The sequence below is a fragment of the Patagioenas fasciata genome, chromosome 3 (genome assembly GCF_037038585.1).
Source record: "Patagioenas fasciata isolate bPatFas1 chromosome 3, bPatFas1.hap1, whole genome shotgun sequence".
In the NCBI taxonomy this organism is placed as follows: Eukaryota; Metazoa; Chordata; class Aves; order Columbiformes; family Columbidae; genus Patagioenas; species Patagioenas fasciata.
The window spans coordinates 65,514,441-65,538,891 of NC_092522.1; the positions used below are offsets into that span (position 1 = coordinate 65,514,441).

Genomic DNA, 24,451 nt, shown 5'->3' on the forward strand with positions numbered 1-24,451 from the left:
CAGACTCGTTTTGTGGACAGAATTCACTGCAGCAGTTTCTGTGCTTACCAGCAAGCGATAGCTTTTTATTAAATAATTTTTTTTCATCAGAGAAAGATGGGGAAAAACTGATGTTTTCTTTAAAAGGAGAAATAAGCCAGGAATTTGGATATTGGATTTTTTCATTAATATATGTATTCTACTTTAAACCTGAGAAGCAATTCTTTTGGTTTTTTTTTTTGTTGTTGTTGTTGTTTAAGAAATATCAGAGATGAATTTGTTTCCATTATTTTATCAAAATAATTTTCTACAAATTTTTGTTTTCATTAAAATATACCAGATAGTCTGCTTAAAGTAGGTACACTTATCTTTGACTGCATCTGATTTGACACTGGATTTCCTGCTGACCTCAGTAAATTTTGAATATGACCTTGATAGAAGGACAATATTTCTTCAATAAGACAGATCTTATGCTTCTAGAACATTTGTTGTAGTTATTGTTCCAATTTAAATTAAAATGTTATATTGTACTTTATTTTTAAATGTGTCCAAGAATTTTGCCATGGTTAATTAGACTGTACTGTTCTTACATTACAATTCGTTTTTTTGCTTGTGATGACCACTGAGAAATATGTTGATGGCCTTATTGATATACTTAAATACATAAATAATTTAGATTGTTTCACTTTATTTCCCGAATTTATGATGGGGAGTAGCATCAGAAATTATAAACTTGTAGAGATACTCTTTTCTAGCACTTTGCTTTTTGTAAATTTCTCAAATGAGAAGCCTTTTGCCAAATAATCACATCCTGTCATTCATGAAAAAAATTGAGGTAAATAATATGGGCGGTTGTTAAAGTATTAATTAAAGGTTTATTGGCTTAAGCAGCAAGAAGTTATCAAGAGAAAATAGTAGATTTTGTTGTTGTTGGCCTGAAGGCCTTTTTCAACCAGAATGGATAGAGGAGGAATAAATTAACTGAAAGGTGACTGCACACCTGTCTGGACAGAATGTGGATCTCTGGTGAGATGAAGCTGTGGGTTTACATGGAGGCACAAAGCCACTCTGCTCATGTACAGGGTGGATTTGTTTCCATTATTCTTAATAATTGTTACTCAGGTGTGGAAGCATTCAGTGCAGCCACGCTGCTGGTAGGCCTGCATGCAAAAGCAGGGCTAGATGTTTTTGCAAAGCAATCATCTGAGATGCAGTTTACTTCTGTGCAAAGACGGGTAAGGTGCCATTATGGCACATTCTCTAGTTGAATTCCAGAATGTCTCTAGCTTTCAGTGTCCCAGAAAAAAGTTGCAGTGCTCAATTGGTATAAATAAATAAAATTGTGGAAAAAAAGAAAATGTAAGGGAAGGAAACAATCATACTACAAAGGAACAGTTAGCACATGGATGGTTCTTAGGCTGACAAAGGCTTCAAGGAAGGGATGAAGGTGCTGCAGTTCTTCAAAGGCTGAACTTTCTAAGTCAGTGATAGGTTTATGCGTGTGTTCTCTCTGACCAGTTTCTCTGACCAAGTTCCTGAATACATATTGTTCATGAGTCCTCATTTTTACTGAAGCTCTTTTTTGAAATAAAAAATTGCAGCAGTTTCACATACTGATTTTCCATTGTATTCTGGTTGTTTTCCTTTGATCGGTTTGAAAAGTGCTGACACTGAATCTCTCTGGGTTTCTGTCTGGGTTTGTGTTATAAATGAAGGTCAAATATGGGTTCCAATTTGTTTCTGCGTGACATTCTCAAAAATAATTGCGTAGGAGAGGACACAAGGTATTTTGCCTCCTCTTTTCTAACTCTTTATATAACACAGAAGGGTAAGCACAAAGTGTGCCGAGTATGTAAGGAAGGGGCAGCCCTTGTGTGGATGAGAACATATTTTCCCTATTTAGGAAATGCAACCATAAGTTTTCACCACATTTTCATTACAGCTTCACCCTTGTCATACCTTTGAAAATGTCTGCCGGGGAGCTATGAACTGGCATTTTTCCTTAAAAAGGATTGTGTCATAAAGTTTAGCCCTTGGTTTATGAAACACTTCAATACTTCCTCTTCTTAGTTACAGTTTTGTTTAAAACAGAATGCTGGCTGCAGAAATTTCACTGAGATTTTGTACCATACCACCTGTTTAGTGGGTGGATGTGTATCGGGAGCCTGGCATGTTTGGGGCTTGTTTTTTTCAGAGCTGTAGCTTTAGGAACCAGTGAATGTTTGTCTTAATTTAGGTCATAATAAATCTATAGTGAGAGGATTTTCCTATCGAAGCTGAAGAACTCTGTCCTTGCTTCTGTCAAGGTTTCCAGTTTAAGTGTAGCAAGATCTTTGCTTTCCTGTAAATTTGAAATGACTTAAGGAAATGTGTGCTTCCTTCCTGATACTTCACAGGTTATTGGAGGAGTTGGTTCAAAAGGAGAGAGAATTTCAAGTCCTCTTACATCAAGCTATAGAAGAAAAAGATCAAGAAATCAGAAGCCTACGGCTTAGGTCACAGCCAATAGGTAAGTGAGAAGAGTTTTCAAAAAAGTTTCACACTGGCTACAGATTAAGACAGTGGCAGCTAAACTTCTTTTTATTGAGCCAGTCTCGGTGAAGAAAGTTTATTAAGCTGTTCCTGGTAGGGTTTGCCTTGAAGTAAGAATGCATGTTGTGGAAACAAATTTCTGAATTTGTTAATCACAGTATGAGGAATGGTATGATTTAAATATTTTGGCTTGTGTTTATATGGAAGAGTATGAGGCTTATATCCTACAGAATAAATATTATTTCTAAAGAGGATAATCTAGTATGTTTAGGTATGTGTTCTTTGAATTACAGACTGTTCCAATTGTTACAGTGAAAGTTCAAGAGGATCTAATCAGTGAGATGTAAATACAACTTCAAGTTTACCAAGGGAAACTGAGTTTGATATGCATCTGCCCCGAAGAAGGTGGAAATGCTAATGCAGTTTGTTTCTATGTAATGTGCTTCAAAGAAGCATCGCTTTCCAAAAGCAGCTGATCCTCAGTCTAAGGCATTGCCTGCGTGCCAGTTGTATGAGTTACTGTGAACAGTTTAGTTAAATTGACGCAACAACCTCAATGGAGAAGCAGTTAATCTCACATTGATGTGCATTGTACTAGTAAAATCATTTTCCAAAAAAGACAGAAAATGTACCTGTATCAATGTTCACACTACTGTATTCCTAATCTGCTAGTGTAATTGGTGTATTAACTGTCTATAAACTGTAAATAAGTCTGTGCTTTGGGATTCTCATTTATCTCTATTTATGGGGACACCCATATGCTAAGCTTAAAGGGAAAGCTCACTGAAGAAAGTACTCCAGCAGTCTAAAATGCCCAGAGGTTGCTTTGGGATCACAAAACCTTTTCTCAAAAATGCTTGTTCTAGATATTCCTGGATTGTCTGTCTGTCATCGTCATTCCACTGGTACAGGGACCGGAGACCCTGATCTCATAAACTGGCTGAGTGTTCAAGGAGCTGATGAGGCCACAATAAACAAGGTAGCAAAGATTCTGTTCATGCTGTGACACAGCTCCAGTGCTGGTTTGTGATTCAATGCAAAAAGTTACAAAACCTTTTAAATTACTTCAGCACATTTTGAGAGACTAATTTGTTTTCAGAGGATAGGAAAAAGCTGTGAATATGAAGGCGTTAATAAAAATGCAGTCTTACTAATAATTCCTATATCTGCTGAGGAATAAGGGAATAAGATGTCCTGGTAAACAGACAGCGTTGCTTTGGTTCATAATTTTTCAGTGTCATTACACATTGCAACAGTTCCTGCTGATCATGCCCTGGATACAGGGTACATGTTCACCCTTGGCTAACTGTGTTGAAGTGAGATCTCCTGCAGTAGGTGGGTCACCTCTGCAGCAAATTATATAATCTTAGAAGTGGTGTGCATCTCAGAATTTCAGCTGACTTGGGAAAACCTGCATGTACTTATCACTCCTACAGATCAGATCAAAGGTTACTTGAAATTCAAGTACATCAAATTTAGATGCCGTTTTTGAAAAGGTATCTCATCACTTGTTTTTATTTTCCTCTGGGTGAAATGTGGCATTAATTATGCTCTAATTCGTGTTCATTAAAGTCTGTAACTGTGAGGTATCAGTGATAACAACAGAAATGCCAGTTGACAGAAGTTTTGAGTAGCTGTAAAAGCATTACACCTTTAAAGTTGTGCCTTGTATGCCAGTGTGGAATATACGATATAAAAGAAATAATGTGGATTAATTTGTTACACCTACCACATTTTGGCTCAATTTTAGGTTTATTCTAAACTTAAACTTGTATTTTTAAGAGCAGATGGTACGTAAAACTTGGGAAGTACGATTATGTTGCTAACAAAATGTTCATTTAAACTTCTTTTTGTAGTTCTTGGCTGAAGACTATACATTAATGGATGTTCTCTGCTATGTTACACGAGATGATCTGAAATGTTTGAGGCTGAGGTAACACTTCACAGCTAAATTAAGTGCTGAACCAGGAATGTGTTTTATTACAAGACCAAATAACTGATACTAAGACTCTGTTTATTGGATTGTGCTGTATTAATTTAAAATAAGTAACACTGTCCAGTATGTCTTTGTATATGGATGCATTCCTGATAAACAGGTCATACTGTTTAAATTTTAAAACAAGCTTTTCTATTCAAGGAAAACAAAGAGAAAATGTTAAAGTAAAGCTTCTACTTTACAGTTGGAGACACTGGATATTCCATTAGAGCCTTGCTTTTATTTAAAAAGGTAGAGATAAGATACAGAAAATTTTGCTATTGTCATTATCAAACTTCAGAAATACTACTCATAGACTGCAACTAACACTAGATTTCATCTAATCATGCTGTGTATGTGGGTCACAGCTGAACCAAGCTTAAGTAAAAACAGTAGAAGTTAAGAAACACTGTGTGTGTGTCTAGTCGGTTTAAAAATAAATACCTAAATAAGAATTCTAAATAAGTATGGTAGGTGGTAAGATCTTTTTTTCATAATTGGCATTTTTCATAACGTTGGAAGTCTGCTGTGGGTTATGCAGGTCCTTTGGACCAGAGGTCTGAATTCCAGAAAGCAGGCATCCGAGAAGTGGAAAGATTGCCCTGTACTGTAATCAGAAAAGGACTCTGTTCTCTATTTGAGTATTGCATGTTGAATTTCACCTTTGATCAGCCTTCCCACTGAATTTCATTGGTCAAAAGCAGAGCAATAAAATCAGAAGACAGCTAAATTGCAATGTTTTTAGGCTAGAGACTGTCTTTGTACCTGAGCATCTTTCTGATTTTTTTTTTTTTTCTTTTTTTTTTTCTTTACAGAGGAGGAATGCTCTGCACGCTCTGGAAGGCCATCACTGACTTTAGAGAGAAACACACCTGACACTGAAATTTTTCTTCACTTCTCTGCAGAGGGGAAAAGATTTCCTTTCAGCACGGAGCAGGTGTGCTGTCAAAAGGACTGTTGCACTTTAATCCAGTATTTGTTTACCGATGTTAAAAACACTGCAGTTTCCTGACTGCTTTTACTCCTATAATCCATAAGGAATCTGTAAACAACCTGCAACATTATTTTACTCTTAAATATTTTTACATTTTTCAAAAATTAAAAAAAAAACCACAACACCAGAACCCATTAAACTCATAAAATATTGTAGTTAAAATAACCAGATGTTAATTCCATAAAAAACTGATGTAAGATTTCATGTGACTGTGTATCACTGGAACAAAACCAAAATGTGACAACAACTTCTGAAGTTTCTTTTTCTTTGTAGTGTAACTCAATACTCTGTAGTAGACCTTCATAATTTCAATCATAATTAGATATTTTTCTTTTAGTGTGCAAGACCTAAAGGTAATTGCTTTTACCTCCTACCCTACATAGTTTAATATTGTTTATTTTTTGGTAATTTAAGTTCTATGGTGCATTTGTTTTAGAGTTGTTTATGTACTACTGAACTGTACCAGTTGCATACACCTGAACCACAGTAATGTTAGCTTGTTCTAAAGCTATCTCTGAAATACACAGTTGAAAATAAAAAGAACCTAAGACTTACCTTTTCCTATATTTTTGGACTTGTAAAATAATCAAGGTGTACAACTGGAAAATATTGGAATAAAAAAAAAAATAATGCTGAATATCAAGGGACCTTTCTGACATATGTTACTGTGCTTTGAGTTTGATAATAGCATTGAATATTTTCTTGGTGTTCCTGTTCAGTCTAATTCCTGAACTGACAATCCAGGGCTAAACAAAATTCTTCTCTGGGTGCTCAACTTGAGAAATGAGTGTCCTGCCTCCACACACTGAACTGTTGTTTTCTTCTGCTTTTGTTTATGCAATATGTCTTTTCTCACATATAATGAGAAAAGATGGTGGATGTTCCACTCTCACTGGCACTCCAGCATTCTAGCACTGGGTATCATCAGATTCTTATGGGGTAGCTGTAAAAAATTCCACTGTGAGTAAGACTTGCCTGGACAAGATGTTGCTTCTTTCTTCATAAGCTGTGGTAATCCATGAACAGCTTATGCCCTGAATTTTTCAGGTCTAGCAAGTATTTTCGAAGAAAATTAAATATTTTTTTCTAAACATAGACATGTTGTCCTAACATGTATGTAGTAATTTTTGCTGACTAAAACCAAACAATTCTGTATAAAAAAGATAGGCTAAACAAAGAACAGAGGATAAAATAGATTTTTTTTTATTATTATTATTATTATTACTCTGAAGATGGTTCCACTGATATTTGAGCTAGAGAGAGGTTCAACTCATTCCAAAGACACAACTACATTTCAGGAGAAACATAGCAGCAGAAATTGTTGAACAGTAGCTATTACAGCACAAACCAGTACAATTTTAAGGTAGTCTTAAGCACTGGAGAAAACAGTAGTAGAGTTTGACTTGTGAAACCTGAAGCAACTGAAAATCTCTACCCCTGAAAAAATGACCCTAGGACAATGACCTCCCCTGATTTGATTTTTTTTGTGTGAAACATGATCCTGTATCAGTCCATGGCTACAGTTTGAAAACCTCCGATTTCATGCAGCGTGAATAGACCAGAATGTAATTGCGTTGCTTTCTTTGTGTGTTGATGCTTTGAAAACATGCAGTGTGTTCTCTATTAGCTGTGACTCAGGGTGCTCAGTAATTCCAACTATGTGTAACAGAAGGGAGTGTGATTGAGGAATCATTTTAATGTCTCTGTGAGACCGAGCCTGGAACCAGCTGGGAATTAATTCCTGTAGTTCATGGCTAGCCGGTTCTGTGTTCCCTGCTGTAAGACTAGATATAGTCTGATATGTGCCCAGGCTGGGCCATGTATGCTTTTGCTACTTTGGAGAGCATGAACTTGTCTGAATGTGGCCTCAACAGTACAGCTTATCCATCTGTGCACAAAAGCTTATGTAATATCCTTGCTTCGAGCTACTTTGTATAGATGGTGCCAGGCGCATTACTTTTTGTATTCTTGGACGGAATGTGAAGAAACATTTTGAGACAGTGCATTTTACAGGTCAGACTCAGCCTGGCTCCCTGAATATGCTGCACCCCAAGTGAGGGATTTGAGATTATGTTGTAAGGACATGTTATGTTTTAGTGCAGGATTTTACCAAGGGCAACCTTTTGGCTATAGAACTTTCCGTTTCCTTTGAATTTGGGTAGTTTCTTGCTCCTTGACTAGTGCTGTTGTAATCCAGAGCTCAGCCTGACTGGGAGACACCTTTTCCACCTCTGTTAAGACAGCCAGGCACAACACAGAGTGAAAGCTTGACCAAGGCAGTGCTGCTTTTGGAGTGTCTTGCACCTTTCAGCATAGAGCCTAGGCTGTTCTTGTAGCATGCACACACTCTCCTACCCACAAAACACCCAAGGCACAGCTCCTTCTGTTTTAGAGCATAGATGGCTCCAGGTGCAACAAAACATTTGTCCCCCCCTTCCCCTGGAAAAAGGTCTTGTGCCCTGAATTTAACTGTTTGCAAAAGGAGGATGTTCTGCACAGGGGTGGAAGTTTGCTGTGTCCAGTACACCAGCCTAAGGGAGCTGCACCTCTCCATCTGCTTGCCTACAGGTGTGACACAGGTGCATACCACAAGTTACCAATTCATTCACCCTGTTTTAGCTGTAGTTTTGCTGACTGGTACTATGTGCAAGCAGATGCAAAATGAAATTGTGTTTTAATCCAGATCTAGAACACTTTTAAGAGAGAAATACTCCTATGGTCTCCAGAAAGTAGCTTAGGGTAAGTTTAGGCAAACTCATGAGAAAGGTAACAAGACCATGTACCTTTACAGAAAGGACTGATACTTTGACAGAGCCATTTTTTGGAAGCAAGGCTTTGCAAGGCAGCTGGCAGTTTAAAAGCATATGCCCTAAAAACGACGCTACAGCGCTACCGTTCTCTCCCAAAGGATGCAGCACAGCTGCCGGGGCTTATTAGGTGGCCGCCGCACCTCCCACCTGCTGTCGGGACACTGGCGGGGAATTTAATCATCCCCAAAAACTTGTTTCTCTCCCTGCTGGTACCTAATGAGCTGTGCAGATGCGGCGGGAGTAACTCTGAGGGGCAAAAAAACCCACCAAGAACACCTGGGGCCATAGCTGCCGAGGGGGCCAGCTGTGCGGGCATGTTGCCCACCGCCCGCCCCCTCCCTGCCGCTTTAAAACCGCCGCGGGGGGGGGTGGGGGCTCCCTCCTGTGGGGGGTGGCTCCCACCACGCCCACGGGCGATGTGAGCGCTGGTCCCGCCCTCACCTGCTCCCAGGCAGATCCCGCTGCTGCCGGCGGGGGAGGAGGGGGAGGGGGGGACGTGGCGCTCTCACCTGCCCGGAGCCGCGGATCCGCGGGGCGGAGCAGCCGCTCGGCGAGGAGGAGACATGGCGGAGGCCGCGGGCAGAAGCGGCGGGTGCCGGCGCCCCGCAGGTGAGTTGTTGCCGGCGCTCGGGCTGCTGCGGGAGAACGGCGCGGTTCGGTTCGGTGGCTGCGGGTCGCCCTGCGTATCCGGCCGGCTATGGGCGGCCGTGAGGGGAGGGAGCGCAGCGGGGCCCGGCGGCGGCCTCCTCCCGCAACAGGTGCGGGGCCGCCCCGCGGCTGCCCGTGCCTGCAGCGCGCCGGGCTGTGATGGTGCTTTCCTTCCTTCCCCCGGGGGTCTCCTATCGCGAACCGCCGCCTGCAGACTTGGCCCCGAGTCGGCCGTAGGGGCAGCCCCACGAAGGGACGCTGCGGCCCGGCCCGGGCGGCGGGCAGAGCCGTGCCGTGTCTGTGGGGGCGGTGCGTCCGGCCCGCGCCCCGCAGTCACGGCGAGACTCCCCGGCCCTGCAGAGGGATGTTGGCGGGTGTGCGTTGTCGTGCTCGGGGCACCGTTTGTTGTTCTGATCTCTGCAGCGTTTGGGGCTCGGTGCGCTGCGCGGTGCCTTCACCGCGACGGAGATAACGCGGGGGTGCGGAGCCGCGCGGGGGAGGCCCGGGCTGGCCGGTACCGAAGGGGCCAGCGGAGGCGGCCGCCGGGCCGCGATGCAAGAGCCCGAGGTGTGCGGGGCAGCGGGACTTGAGGTCGCTGCGAGTTGCAGTTGGGGCGAGTGCCTGCAGCATCCAGCTAACGGGGCCGACGTGAGCCCCTGCCAGGGAGAAGGGATGTCTCGGTGGGGTTCAGGTACCTGGTGACGGAGGCGGCTCTCGAAGCGAGGTCCGGGCCTGCGCCCCGCAGGAGGGCAGTGTGCGGGAGCCCGGGGTTTTGGCGTTCCCTTAAAAGCGTGTAAGCAATGGGCTTCTATAAGCGAATCACTATGGGGAAGGCAGGGAGGTGACTTTACATCTCCTCTAGGGAGGGATGTACACTGCAAGTGCATTTTGAAACCCTTTTATTTTGTCCTAAGGGCGAGGAGGGTGTAGGGAGGAGATTTTTGGCTTACGCAAGCAGATCGACCGCTGTATCACTGTTGTAGGCACAGATGCTGTTTGCTTTTGCAGGCGGTGGAGGGGTTGCCTTTCTGGTATGTTCACCGGGAATGCTGCTTTCTGGACTATGAGGTCTGACTAGTTTTCAGTCTTCTCCTTTTTTTTCCTCTTTTTTTCTTTTTTCTTTCTACAGTACAATTCCACTTACCCTTCGCCAGTCCTTCACTTCTTTAACATGCATCCAAGTTTATCTCTAAATCAGAGTGAGGTTTTTCATCAAAACAACATATGAATAGGCCATATGGCTGTTGGGTGATTAACTGTGTTTCCACAGTATAATATTTTTAATACATATTTTATATAATGTGGGCATGCAGTCACAAGCAGCAACTGTGGGCAGACCAATCCAAATGTTGTCCTTTTTTATTAAAGTTAGAAGCATAGTATTTTTGTTCAGAAATCGTTTTTTACAAATCACTTCCAGCCATCGCTCTGAATTTCAGCTGCAGAAAGGATGTGTGTTTGTTATCTTACATGTTTTAGAGTTTGCAGCCACACTGACTTCATTGTCCACAGTAATAACTGGTTGTCACATTTGACAAACTCTTTCCAAGTTTTCTCTTACCTTGTTGATGTGCTCTCTTTTTTTTAGCGTTTTTAATCACTGAGAAACTGGAGATGAGCTGCAAGATGACATGTATTTTACATATGTAGTGGTTTTGAAAGGACTTCCTTGCTAAAGATGTATTCTGAGTTTGCATTGTTGTTTCATTTCATCTGATTGTGTTGAGCTTTTACTCGTTAGGACATATTTGTAGACATGAGGTGGATCTCCTGACATGAATTGTTGAGTATTTTGAGTTTAAAAGGGTTTGTGTTGTCAAAGTTCATTCAAAACTTCCTCATGTGTGAAATGCCATAGTTAAACAACTTCTGCGAAGCTGTTTGTTTTCTGTTGAGGTTCTTTCAGGTCTCGAAGTTATCACAGGGACTGCTTTCCAGGCTGTTCACAAACAGGAACACCCTTGTAGCATGTCAGGGAGCTGCTCTGTGACTGTCTGATCTGTCCGTGAGTGAGCAGATGCATGTGCCCAGCGAGGGCTGTGCGGATGGCTCCGGCTGCGGGCTGCTCTGCAAGCCCAATGCACGTGTCTGGATCCAGCTCCTCAGGAAGGTCAACCTCCTGTCCTGGTTTGGTGAAATTACCTACTGGTTGACTTACTGCTGCTGTTTAAAAAACCAAAACAGATAGCTGAATAGCTCTGCTGGTGTTGTGGTATGTGTTTGGTATCTTTTTTTCCCTCCTGTGGCTAGATACATGGATTTTCAGAGCTGATGCTGGATAAAGCTTTAACAGCACTGTGAGAACCTTGTACAAGTGTTATTGTTAGGCAGGCGGTCTGCTGCACTTAACTAACTCTCTTCAGGTGAATGCCTTTAATTATCCCGGTGAGGGTTTTTTACTCTACCATTCATAAATGCACAGATGGCAAAATGAGTACAGTGCTAAGGGGGTACTCTAACTTATGCCAGTTAATATTTTAAATCATAACTATTTGATCATCTCACAGTGCTCAAAAGCTTTTCAGTGATTCCCGAGATGAGGGGCCCTCTTGTGGGGAATGCCAAGCAGAGAAGCTTCTAAGGCACCTTGTTTGATGGCTATCCCCCCACAAACACGGGAATGCCTCTCCGGTGTGCGCTCTGAGCCACCTCGGCCTGCTCTCTGTGCGGTTAACAACTTGCTCGGGTGCTGGGAGACCAGAGAGAGCAACGTGCTGGGGTCGGTGCAAGAAAACTATAAAGTAATGATTTTTTTTTTTTTCCATACTCTTCTAAATAGCGTTTTCTTTTAAGTGAGTTTAATATTCTGGTTCTTTTTGCAGCAAAGCAAGCCTACACTTTGATGTCAGTGCTAATTGGCCTGTTAAAGACGAACACTGAGATGTTGTCCCTGTAGCAGCTAGTGGGACTTTTCAACTATCACTTGTTTATCCTGGTATTTTCTCCATCTGAGAATAAAGCAAAGCTAGTTTTAGCCTATTGCGTTATCGATTTTTTTTTTTTTTTTTAACAAATAGATGCGATTTGGTGAAAAACCCGATGATACGGAAGGAACACCGTAAGCGGCAGCTGAAAGCGCTGCCCGGCTCGCCACGGCTCCTTCCCGGCGGTGCTGGTGTTTTTGATGGGGAGGGCGGGAAAGGGGCGGGGGGGGTTGCCGCGCGGTCGATTCGCCAGCGGGCGCCGCCGTCGCCGCGCAGCCTGAGCGCGGCCACCGGTGCGGAGAACGGGCCGGGAGGTACCGGCGCCCCGGCAGCTGCTCCGCGCTGCTACTTCAACCTCGGCTGTCGGAGAGCGGGGCGTCATGAGGTAACGGTGACGGGAAGCGGCGAGTTCCGCTGCCGTGAATGGTGTGCGCTCACAAACGGCTGAAAGTGTTGGAAGTCTGTATGTTGTTAGGGTACTGTCATTTCCATCCGTAATTATTCAAACGTTAGCCCTATTGAGAGTATTTCCTATCTTTTAATATGTAAATTGAATTGAGGGTCTGTAATTCTTCTGTTGCCACCCCTCTCTCATTGAAACCTGTTAAAACTTCGAACCTTCGTACCAAACCTTACAGTTACCTAATTGCTTTTACGTTATCAATTTCCTGAATTGGTACTTTAGCTCTGAAGGCAGAGACTCTGATTTATCAGTAGCTTGTAGAATGAAAATGCTACAACTAAATATAAATTTGAAAGTGTGAATGAGAGTGTTGATACCCTTACAGAAGCCATCCCCCAGCTTTAAGAAGCTGCTAAATTGCTGTCTCTTGGTGTCTTTCATTGGTCAAGTAATGTTTGTACAAGGATTACACACTGTAAAAATTGGAACAAGCCATTTTATATGCATATTGTGTAATGTGAGTCAGGCTGTTTTTCTCCACCCACCTACTCCCAACACTGGTAGTGTTTAAAAAAAGAAAAAAAAAAAAAAGTGGGAAGGAAAAATAATCTAGTGAACACAAAACTAACAACAATTAAATCACATAAAAATAAAAATAAATACAAACAGAAAACCCCAAACGAAACACTGCAACAAAAACACTTCCTGAGTTCATGAAAAATCAGGCCTGTTAAATGCTGCTGGTTCATGTGCTGCTTCCTCTGCAGGAAAAGTGCTTCTATTAATCTAGCTGAAATAGTATCTATTGTCTTTTTACTTGGGCTCAATATTGAAAATGTATGTTCTTTCATATGTGCTATTTCAGACTGTAAAAATTGTAAATTTACAATAACCTGAGATAGTTACCATTTTATTTGTATTATGGCTGGTTTGTTACTATCATAGATAGACAAGTTTAATACTTTACAGCTGAAAATTATTTGTGGTATTAAATATGATCACTGTAATAATTGCCTCAATTATGTAAACAGTGTGCAATTTTGCAACAATGTATCACCTTTTCCACTTGAAAAAATGTGCCTAAGTCTGGACCCACAGTACAAGCCACAGGGTGCTGCTAATGTTGTGGTAACTTGCCGTTGTACAATCACCTTTCCCCCTGGAAGAGGACACCCCTGTATGTGACTTAGGTTAGATGCAGTGGCCTGCTAGGAACTGTGGCAGAATAGGCTACAGGTGTATATACATGCTTAAGGTGAAAAATACTATGAGAAGATGGTGCATTTGTTAAACTGGCTCAGTATTAATTCTGTGACTGTTCCTCAGTATTAATTCTGGAGTCCTGGCATATTTGCTTTCATTAAAATCAGTCTTTGCTTTAATTAAGTAGAAGGTGTATTTATATACTTTGTGGCCTTGGAGAAAAATCTTTAATGTATGTATCCTAGGAGATCTGTCAGAGTTCAAGGAAAATGACCCTAAATTGTCTATGAAGATGACATACAGGGGATAGGTTGCCACACTATTCAGATAGATGGCATTAATAACCCTGACTCCTGTTGACTTCGAGCTTCTTCAGAGATGTAAGTGATGACATGAGTTATGTTCCAGAATGATAGTGACTGTGAGACTTGTCCTGGGATAGAGTTAATTTTCTTCCTAGAAACTGGTATAGTGCTGTGTTTTGGATTTAGTGTTAAAAGAAAGTTGATAATAAACTGATTTTTTCGGTTGTTGCCAAACAATGTTTATACTAGGTCAAGAACTCTCCAACGAGATGGCTGGGGACACACAAGAAGCTGGGAGAGGACACAGCAAGGGCAGCTGGCCCAAACTGGCCAAAGGGATATTCCATATCGTATGTCATGCTCAGCATATATTTGCGGGGAAGAAAAAGGAATGGGGAATGTTTGGAGTGATGGTGTTTGTCTTCCCAAGTAACTGTTACACGTGATGGAGCCCAGCTTGCCCGGAGGTGGCTGAACACCTGCCTGCCCATGGGAAGTAGTGAATGAATCCCTCGTTTTGCTTGCTTGTGTGCATGGATTTTGCTTTACCTGTCAAACTGCCTTTATCTCAGCCCATGAGTTTTCTCACTTTTACTCTTCTGATTCTTTCCCCCACCCCACTGGGGGAAGAGTGAGTGAGTGGTTGTGTGGTGCTTAGTTGCTGGCTGGAGTTAAACCACGACAGACTAGTATATGGAGGGAAGAAATTAAGTACTGATGTCTCAAAGTATTTCTTGTGTCTGTGTTTGATACTATAAAGTGTTTTTCCTCAAAGTTAATGGAATCCAAAAGTCCAGACTTCTTGGTCACCTTCTAAGAAATGCATTGGGAAGTAAGATGTCAGGAGAGCACTGATAATGAATGCAGCACAAAGTATTTCACAGGATTACATTCATTGGATACTGTCACTAGTACAACAGAGAAAATTTTAATTTGGTCTTAGTATATTGCCTTTGCTTTGAAGTATATTCATGTTTCTATGAAAAAGCTTAGTGCCTTTTTTCTGAAGTACAGTTAAATCTACCAAAAAGCTTAATATGTATGTAAGTGCTCTTAATTTTGAGAGCATTACAAGTGCTTCGTTCTCTTGACATGTATACAAACTAGGTATTTCAAAAATAAGCTCTTTTTACAGGCAGAAACAGTGACAACACTGCCTAGGCTGTTAATTAGTAGGGTAATTAGCACCCTTCAGCTGAATTGCTCTGTTTCCTTCTGCCCTGTGAAGTCCCCATTTCTTGCTGTCTTTCCTTTTTTAACTGAGCATTGGATGAAGTTGCATGGCATGTTCTAGAGGACCTGATCAAATATTGTTGTTATATATAAATAAAAAATGTTGGCTAAGAATGATCTAATATGTTTTTATTCATCATGGTACATATTGTGCAATTTTTATTAGTCATATTATGCAAATCTATTTAATTTAAAACAAGTAACAAGACTTGTTCATGTACGTCTTGTATTTGATTGTTTGATTGGTGTGTATGTGTTCAAAGTGTTTGCAGATGATGAGACTCTTACCTCCATATTCACGTGTCTTTTACTCTGATGAGTGAGTCTGAGTCAGAACAGGGCAGGGCTTCCAGCCTTCTCCTTGATTTTCCTGTGTGTGGGAATTCAAACAAGTTCGGTTTAAATTGACAGAAGGGAAAATAGTTAAAGCTTACCTTCTGTCTAATCACTCTGAGGAGCTCTTAACATCTGTTGGACCAGTGTGTGGTACTGCGCATGTCAGGGACAGCTGAAACTGAGAGGAGGTCACAGTATCACAGTCACAGTATCACAGTATGTTTGGGACTGGGAGGGACCTCAAAAGGTCATCTAGTCCAATCCCCCTGCTGGAGCAGGAACGCCTAGGTGAGGTCACACAGGAACATGTCCAGGTGGGTTTTGAATGTCTCCAGGGAAGGAGACTCCACAACCTCCCTGGACAGCCTGTTCCAGTGCTCAAAGTGTTGTCTAGAATATGCACTCTTTGCAGCACATATATGATGGGGCCCATAAGCAGATGGGCAAACTAAAGGCACCAGTGTAGTCAGGATGGCTGATAGGAAAATAAAGACCTGAGGTCTGTTTTTTGTTTCCAGACCTAGCTTATTTGAAATTCATTGTCTCTTAGGGAGCTAGGGATAATAATTCTGAATTCAATATATTGGAAAGGGAGATACTGAGATATGAAACCAGAATAAAGATGTTTGTTCAGACTTCAGGAGAGAAAAGAGCTGAACCTACCTTTCGAAGTTTGCTTTCTGAAGAACCTTAATAATCCACTATTGCTCCCCTCTGTTTCCCCACCACATATTTAAGTGGATGTTTGCTTAGAAAGACTGCACAGTTCTGTTCTTTCTTGAATTGAAACACCTAATTTGATGGAGGAATGAAGAATAAGTTCAAGAAACTACCATGGTTTTATGGCCTTGACTTTTAGAAGTGAGTTGCCTAATTGCTTATTTAAAGCTATTTAGAGTGCATCTATACTCTTGACAGCAGGATTCTCGTAAGTCAAAAAGATGAAAGTTTCCCTTCCTATTCTCTAGCATTTTATATTCAATCTTACTGATTAATTCAAGGGGCCTTTTCCTTCCAAGAAGGTGGAAAGAATAAATTAATTCTTATATGTTTATGAACTGAATACTGAAGTCGCTTAAAAAAATTGATGTACTGCTGTAAAAATAACCTGCCAGTCCTTTATGATTATGTATATAAAAGTGAGGCCTTAGAGATGTCTTTGAAGACTTAGGAACCTCTGTAAAGGTGAGGTTATTTTGTCCTTTTTTGATAAAAAGAGGTGGAAGCAGGAGAGAATATAAGACCAGCAGTGGAAACAAAATCAGGTGTGTGAGTTTTCAGATCGTGGTTGGCTTTGTGGAAGCAAGTATTTTTTTTGTGGGTGTAAGTGGCTATTTCCAACTTCATGCTTCTCTCTCCTTTTTTTTACTAGGGAGGAAGAGAAGTCTTGTCTGCCTTTTAAAGGCTATTTCACTCTGTCCTAGATTCCAGTCTTTTGATGCTGAGTAAATATCCTCTCTCATGAAGTGGAAAAAAAAAAAGGCCCTGCCTGCTTTCTTGGTTCTTTTGACCTGATTGAAAGCTTAGGGAAATGGAAAGTAAATGCAAAGAGATGAGTCTCCTGAAGGGAATTACTGAGAGATTTGGCTTGGAGTTCAGTTAGTATCCATACATTCCAGTATTATTCTGTGAGGAGTAGGGAGCTGGACTTGATGCTTATTGGTCCCTTGCAACTTGAGATATTCTATGGTGTAGTGCTGTCTATATTATGCGTTTTTAAATGAGTTCTTAAAAGAAAAAGCTCTTGACATAGATGATTAATGTTGAAAATTCTGTACGAAATATGATTGAGTGCTTTGATAGGTAGGTACACTGAAATTTTTTGATGTACTGTTTTCACAGAACAGGATGGGAGCTTTTAACAATACCTCGATTTTCCTGATCTTTCTTCCCAAGAAACATATGGAACCCAGTTCCCAATGGAATGTTATTGTTTCATGCTGGGAAAATGTCTCTAAATGCAAAATGTCATATCCTTTCTTAATGCTGCAATATAAGAAGGATACTTACCTTGACCCAAACCTCTCAGTACTAAGAAAATCAGAAATAACTTAATGAAATATTGGCAATCTGGAAAGGAGCATATGTTAAAATAATATATTGACTTAATCTAATTCTTAATATAAAACACACTTAAATTGAGAGGAAGCTTTCATGTTAAAAGGCCTTAGAGCAGCATCCAGGAGAAGAATTATAACAGTGTTTATTTTGCTTTACAAATACTGTGACACATTGTTGCAGATGAGTGGAATACACTTCACTTAAAAGAGAGAAGCAGCAATATGTTTTATTGTGGTAAAATAATAATTTGACACAGTTCAATGAATTTGATGGAATTTAACAAAGTTAAGTGGTTTGACAAGGTTCAACAAGTTTGATGGCAAGGTTCACCTTATTAATTACTGCATGGAGGAAATATACAGAAGAATATTAAGTTAGCTTTGAGTCAGAACGTTTCACGTGGAGACCTGAGATGCAAAGGGCAGGGAAAACTCACCCCTTGAGTTATGTTTCATTAGTATCAGTTCAGCATGCAATCAAGAGTTACCAAGGCAAACTCAAAGACACTATGCTATGGGGTTATACACAATACCGGTCACTTGCTAAAGATCTGCTGTTGGTAAAAGGAGAGGGTCTTTCTGTCCCGAGGAGCAGCCTTGAGAGGTGTCCTAGCTCAAGGGGAGATCATGGCAGTGCAGCTGCACTGCTGAGCAGGGAGAGCTCCAAGACTCAATTAGGCTGTCATGTTTATGGAACGAAGTCATAGTCAAATCATATGTGGCAGGAAAGGTGTGCATGAGACTCTTTGTACCCACAATTTTCTTTGTTCCCTGATAAGTGAGTCTTGGAAAATTCACCCACTATTCATACATCTCTTGTGTGATTGGTGTTCCAAGCTCATAAGCAGTGGTGCCCACTCTGCACCTTTGTGGGTGAGCTGGAGGAGTTTGTGGCCTGGCTACAGCTCAGGCCTTTGCCTCCTCTGGAGCCTGTACCAAACCACCGCTGGTCTGGTCAAAGGGTTGAGTGTACTTGTCACACCCAGACATGTCTCAGGTTTGTGACTTTTTTTGGTAGCTGGGATGTTTGATCGTTGGGTTTTTGTGGGTGTTTTTTTTTTTTTTTTAGTTTGTGGGGTTTTCTTTGTGGTGGTTGTGTGTGTGTTTGTTTTTTTGAGGGGTGGGAGTGGTATTCTACAAGGAAATTATCTTCTGCTGTTAGCAGCTTTGCATAAAACTGAAGAACTGAATAAGGAAAGGATTGTGGCTAATGCTTTTAAAGTGCTAGAGCATGTGTGTGACTTCTCTGTTCAGCTTGTGGTTTTCACAATCCAAACTTCTCTTTGTTTCAGTAGTTCAGTAGTTGCTGGGTAGCTCTCATAACAGTAATGTCATCTAAAATATTTTAAAAAAGAAAAGTATTTTATAAGAATCCATGATTTCTTTCAGAAGGTTTTTTTTTTTTTTCCTGAATGTTTTATTTCATCTTATAACTGGCGAAACTGAGGCTAGAGCTTGTAACTTGCCTCAGGCTTCAGAGGGCTTAAATGTCAGAAGTAAAGCAGTAGTGAGCAGGCTGTCCTGGCTTTTGAAACTGGCTTGATGCATCAGTGCCTGGAACTTCTTTTTTTTTTTTTTTTTTTAATCCCTCTGTCTGGCAGTGGAAAGGAAGGGGAGCTTGAAGGCAGGAGATTAACTGGTTGTCTAATCAATGGATGATCATACCTGGATTTCACAATAATGGCAGAGAGTACATGTTTGTGTGTGTTAAAACTGAGAGCTTATTAGACCTGGAAGTGTTGAAGGGTTGGGTGCCATTTTTTTTCTTTCTGGTGTGTTTTTCTGGGGGAGGGATCAGAGGGGAGGCTTCCCCATCAAACCCTGACTTCTTGGTTGCTTGCTCCTTAGGTATAACACTCTTTTAAACCAGTATTTTAACTGCTCTTATCCTAAGAAAATAGCAGGAGAAAGACATGGAATTCCTATAAAATGTAGCTTGATGAACATACAATGGGTGTCTTATGCAGTGGGATGAAAAAATCTGCATATTGTGATTCAGCAATGTCTTACAATTGTTTCTGTTTGCAGGGCTTTTCATAGGCATTTTGTCTATTAATTTCTTTTGCCCCTTCTGTAATAGTATATGACCATGCATTCAGTTGGCTTGATTTTCTGTAATGTAATCAGATGTGCCAAATGATACAAGATGGTTTGCAGTTAGTGATATATCAAGTGCTTTTTTTCTTGAAAACATACCCAGTCCCAGTTATCACAACCTGCAAGCTCTTGTGAAAGATACAAATTGTCTTGTCTTCACAAGGTTTTTCATTTCTGTTAGTTAGCTAACTTGTGTTGAATGCTGTCTTTTGCCTTCCCTCCCCCTATGAAAGAGCAAAAAGGTTCACCTCAGTAAGTTCAGACTGGCAGTGTGTTTCACAAGGCAGTGGCTGCAGAACATGAACTTATCATGAACAACTCATTATACTCTAAATTACAGTAATGAGCTTCCTGTAGTGTTTGGATAGTTTACAGGGACTGAAACAGCCCTGTGAATGAAAGAAGATAGCAAATCTAGAGTTCAGCCATTGAAAATTATCAGGTTACCCATAGCAGACTGCACGTAGGTGTCATGGTGACTGGCTTCAACCTGCTTTTTCTTTCATAGGTAGAGATATCAAACTTTAATACCTGATGTTAAAGCAGAAACATCAATTAGCACATTGTTATAAATATTTACATTTCCCAGATCACAATATAATTATCCTAAGAGCCTTTGTTCTAGCTGCTGCTTCAGACTGTTGCATATCAGGTAATGTATTGCGCAGGTAATTATACCTGTAGAAGACAGTGGGTGGAAGTGGGTGTGTTTAAGTGTAGTGGTTTGACTGATGAGTTTGAAAGTGTTGCAGAAAGGAAAACCCAAAAATTATCCAGTGCCCTCAAGATACACAGTTGCGCTCATTCCATCTCTTGAGAGAGTCTCACTGCATCAGTAAGAGCCCAGCTGTGATTTTACTGGTATACTGTATGACTAATGGTTAGAGGGGGAAAAAGACTAATAGAGGCTGTGTAAGCAAATGGTGATCTTTTTAAAATAATTTAACAGCCTTGCTACTAAAATTATCCACCACTTCATTCCCTCAAGGAAATGTTGCTTTCATCCCAGTTTTTATATAGATGCTCCCACGTAGCTGAGACAAGGCTGAAATAGCAAAGCTTTCCTGCTAGGAATACCTCAGGAATTTCTTTTTCTGCCCTAAACCAATGAATGGTTTATGCAGCATTGGTATCTTTTAATGCATGCTTAACAGTGTTATTAGGAAGGCTTTTTTACAAATAACCAAGTACCTGAAGTTATGTGGTATCTGCCATTGTAATAGGTGTCTTTTATTTGTAATACATAGCAGGTGGCTATGCTGTCATTTTATTAGGCATTTGGAAACATGTTTTTGGCTGGCATAGTTTTTAACCACAGGGGCCTTGAAATAAAATCAGGCTGCACAAGCTGAATGTGCTGTTGATCTTTTCCTCCGTCAGAGTTCACGTCTGAATTAGCAAGTCATCAGGAAGAAATACATACCAATGTCTCAGTTGCCTGTTTGTCATAGCCCAAATCCATCTTCAGAAGTCCCTGAAGTATCAAACTTAGTCATTGCTATGTTTTGTATTCAGAGCAAGTCACTGTTATGGGTGCAGGGGATCCTGCAGGGATCAAGGAAGGCATTCTCAATCCTGTGGCTGTTCTCCATGACTCCTCATATAATAGGAAAATGGAGATGCTGAAATAGTTATGATACCTGTAAGCTTGAAAGTGCCTCTGGTCTGGTGGTTTTTTGTGTATTAAATAGTTCTTATATGTGTAAAATGCCTATTTAAGTAGTTTAGCAACTAAAGGTGATTGATTGAACAGAATGTTTGAAAGTGACAGGAATCCTTAGTGACTTAAAACAGTGAAAGGGAGTGGACTGATAGTTAACTAAGTTGACATGTAAGTGTTGTTTTCTGTTACTTTTGTTCTGTTGGCAAGTCTTCGGCATATGTGAAAAGTACTCATGGTACTAACTACTGTCCTCTTTTTGTTGCTGTGTACTGTCATGTAGTATTTGTGGTAGGTACTAAGTGTATAGGATTTGAGGAATGGAGCTGTTTTTCTTATAGGACAAAGTAGTAGCTTTTATAAACCACAGGAGGCAAACTGTTGAGCTAAAGAATGGTTTCTGTTACAGGTTTTGTTTTTTCTGTGTTGTGGTTGTGTTGTTTTTTTTTTTTTTTTTCTTTCTCCACACCCTTTAGTACAAAGTGTCTTTAACTGTAGACAGATGTCATCATGTATAGTTTCCGTGTATGCCCAGAAAGTCCAGGGTGTAGCCAAGCAGCAGGATGTAGCCAGGAGGAGTTACCTTGTGAATGCAGGCTGTGGGCTTTATTCGGAACTGCTGCTCTCCTGCTGAATACTTCTGTTTTGGTTGAGTGCTTTCTGCCCATGCTGGAGAAGGAAGAATGGTCCAGCTGGGCCTTCAGGTGGTGCTGTGTTTTTCTCCATCCACTGGGCTCCTGGCTGATTAGCCTGAGGTGTGTGAGAATAGAGTTGTCCTGCCAGCTGAGCATGATCCAGGATTCCTCTGTAAAGAGCATCCCAGACCATTGTGATACATATAATGTGTTGACTGTCATAAACTCTGACCCTTCTTCTTGAGTATTGTTACCCATGCTGTTGAGATGATCATATATGTCTGTATAATTTTGCATTTTCAATATGAGGCACCTCCAGATTTGTCAACTAACGTATGTGCCATCTTGTGGCAGCTGATCACATTACATCGAGTTTCTCTTAAATCTGACGGGAAAATCCTGTAGTTTTAACATCACAGATGTTCTAGCTTGCAGTTTTTCTTCAGCAGCATTTTGAAATGGTGATCGCACATTGATTTAGAGAGCTAGAAGTGGATGAAAATTAAGATCTCGCGGGTAAAACATCCAGCATGTTGCATAGTGGTTTCTGGAGCTGTGAAGGATGGAACATGCAGATTGCAAATCCTATAAGCAAATGCTCTGTCACAAACAGCTAAAGAAAATCCAGAAAGCCAGCATATGAAGGGAATCCAACTAATTAAAGCCACCCAGGTTATTTGTATTCTGTTCATTTTGCAAAGCGAATGTTAATGGTTGGTGCTGTAAAACTGATGGTGCAGTACAGAATATTCACTCCGAAAGACCTTTTGTTGTCTTATGTGTCTGTACAAGCTAGAAATCCTGATTTTTGAGTTTTCACATGCGGAAAAGAATGTCCCAACACCTGCCTGTAATTGTGGGTGTATGCATTCCTAATGCAAAAGGTATGCACTGCATAGGAAGGTTAAGGGGTGGGGGGGTGAGGGACACCCAACACATGCATATATGGAAGAAGACTCATCCTCATTATTTTGGTTTAGATTAAGCTAAAATTTCTAACCACAAATAAATAGAGCAGCTGGCAAAAGGCGGGTTTGTGCCTGCAGCCTTCCAGGCTTCTTTTCGCTCAGTGCTCATCTGCTTGTGCAAGCAGAGCCCCATCCTCCCGCCGCCCTGCCAGGAGGAAGGCGCAGCCCTGGCTGCCGAGGTGCTCCCAGCTCCCCGCAAGCGTGCGGGAGTGCCGCGTTCCCAAGCCTGGCCTGCTGCAGCTGAGGAGACAACGCTCATAAGACCCTCTTTGATTAGGATGTGTCAGTGTTGTCAGGGTAACTGTTAACGGCGGCGTATCATATTTTCCTTCTCTTGTGTTACGTGCTGAATATTTTAGTGTGCTGTAGCTGGAAGAGAGCTGCGGGGGAAAAGGTGCTGCAGCAAGGAACCCGAAGCTGTGGGCTGGGATCTGATTGAACAGGTTAAGACAGCGACGAGCACCATCCAAACCAATGTGCCTTTAATTAGGGCTTTTCTTGAAGGTGGGGAAAGACTGCAAACCTTTTGCTGCCGACTGGATATTAGTATTTGTCAGCTGTTTGCATACTGATTATCCATAGAGGATCTATTACAGGTGCCCAAATGAACAGCCGGTGTTGCAGCTAGCAGCTAAGCAAGGGCTGCAGTTTCTTACTTTTTCTTTTTTAATAAGCAACAGACAACTGCAACATGCCTGGTGCAGTTAATGCCCTCCGACAAGAGAGACTGAAGAAAAGTGCCAGGCCAAATCCTCTGGGTTTATTCACCATTAACGAAGAGGATGAGCAGCAAAAGAATGGCAATTCCAAAATACTGAAAGGTATGTTGTGGTTCTGCAGGGCAATCAGGGCTGTGTGTGGAATACACTGCACAGGAGGTACATGTTATTAGCTCTTCTGTGTGCCTTAGAGAGTCTGTAAGTGACTGGTGCAGTTTGGCAGTGCATATTGGCACCCACAAATGCACTGTGCATGGATTGTTATGCAATAATCTGTTCTGGAGATGAAGAAAAAAATACTTTTCAGTTATTAACCACATTTTTTTTCTGGTAGGGATAAGAGTCCTGCATCAGAAATACGTATCAGTGAATTTATGTGTGTTGTCTTTGATTTCTGTGCACTGTCTGGATAAATACCTACAAAAAAAGGTGATTCTGGGCTTGGAGAATACAGAATGCAATACCAGCCTGTTACAGAAGACAGCTTTTCCAAAGACAGTGTAAAATTAGTGATACTTCTATTTGTGTGCATAAGGGGCAGCACGCTTTTCGGAGAGTGTAGAAAAATAGTGCTCAAATATGTTGACTTTGAGAAGTCTAACAAAAAACCCCAGCCAACCAACAAACCTAACAAATTGTAACTGCTAAAGAAAATTATTTATGGTATTTAAAGTAGGTGAGTGCTGGTGGTGGAGGGATGCTGATGGCCATTGTTTTATAAGAGGTCTGTCAAGCAAGTGTAGCCACTGTCTGTCTTATATAATGTAACTAATGTTTTCCACATGGATCCTAGTGTTTAAATCCTGTTGGTGTGGCAGGGATCTTGCACCTTACAACTGAGACTAGAATTTTAAGTTTGATCATTATATTTTTTTATTCTTGGTGTTTTTTTTGTGATCAGTTGATTCAATTTGTATGAGCACTCCTTTTTCTGGTCTTCAGGGTGAGGGAGGGTGGGGGGTTTGTTTGT

The 24,451-nt window shown here is 41.2% G+C and overlaps 2 protein-coding genes across 8 annotated transcripts in view; both read left to right on the plus strand.

Moving 5' to 3' along the window:
- Positions 1-6,034, plus strand: part of MAP3K5 (mitogen-activated protein kinase kinase kinase 5) — a 110,993-nt gene extending 104,959 nt beyond the window's left edge. The window contains 4 exon segments of the mRNA XM_065834522.2: positions 2,376-2,488; positions 3,378-3,490; positions 4,368-4,444; positions 5,302-6,034. Of these exon segments, the coding sequence (XP_065690594.2) occupies positions 2,376-2,488; positions 3,378-3,490; positions 4,368-4,444; positions 5,302-5,362 (364 nt within the window). The 3' untranslated portion in view covers positions 5,363-6,034.
- Positions 6,035-8,753: 2,719 nt separating this feature from the next.
- MAP7 (microtubule associated protein 7) overlaps positions 8,754-24,451 on the plus strand; it is a 118,967-nt gene continuing 103,269 nt past the window's right edge. For 2 of the 7 annotated variants that reach the window (XM_071806503.1, XM_071806507.1), the window contains exon 1: positions 8,754-8,899. In XM_071806503.1, the coding sequence (XP_071662604.1) occupies positions 8,854-8,899 (46 nt within the window). In that variant the 5' untranslated portion in view covers positions 8,754-8,853. Of the gene's footprint in view, positions 8,900-23,055; positions 23,584-24,451 lie in introns of those variants that run through there. The other 5 variants (XM_071806501.1, XM_071806500.1, XM_071806502.1 and 2 more) reach the window with 5 other exon arrangements.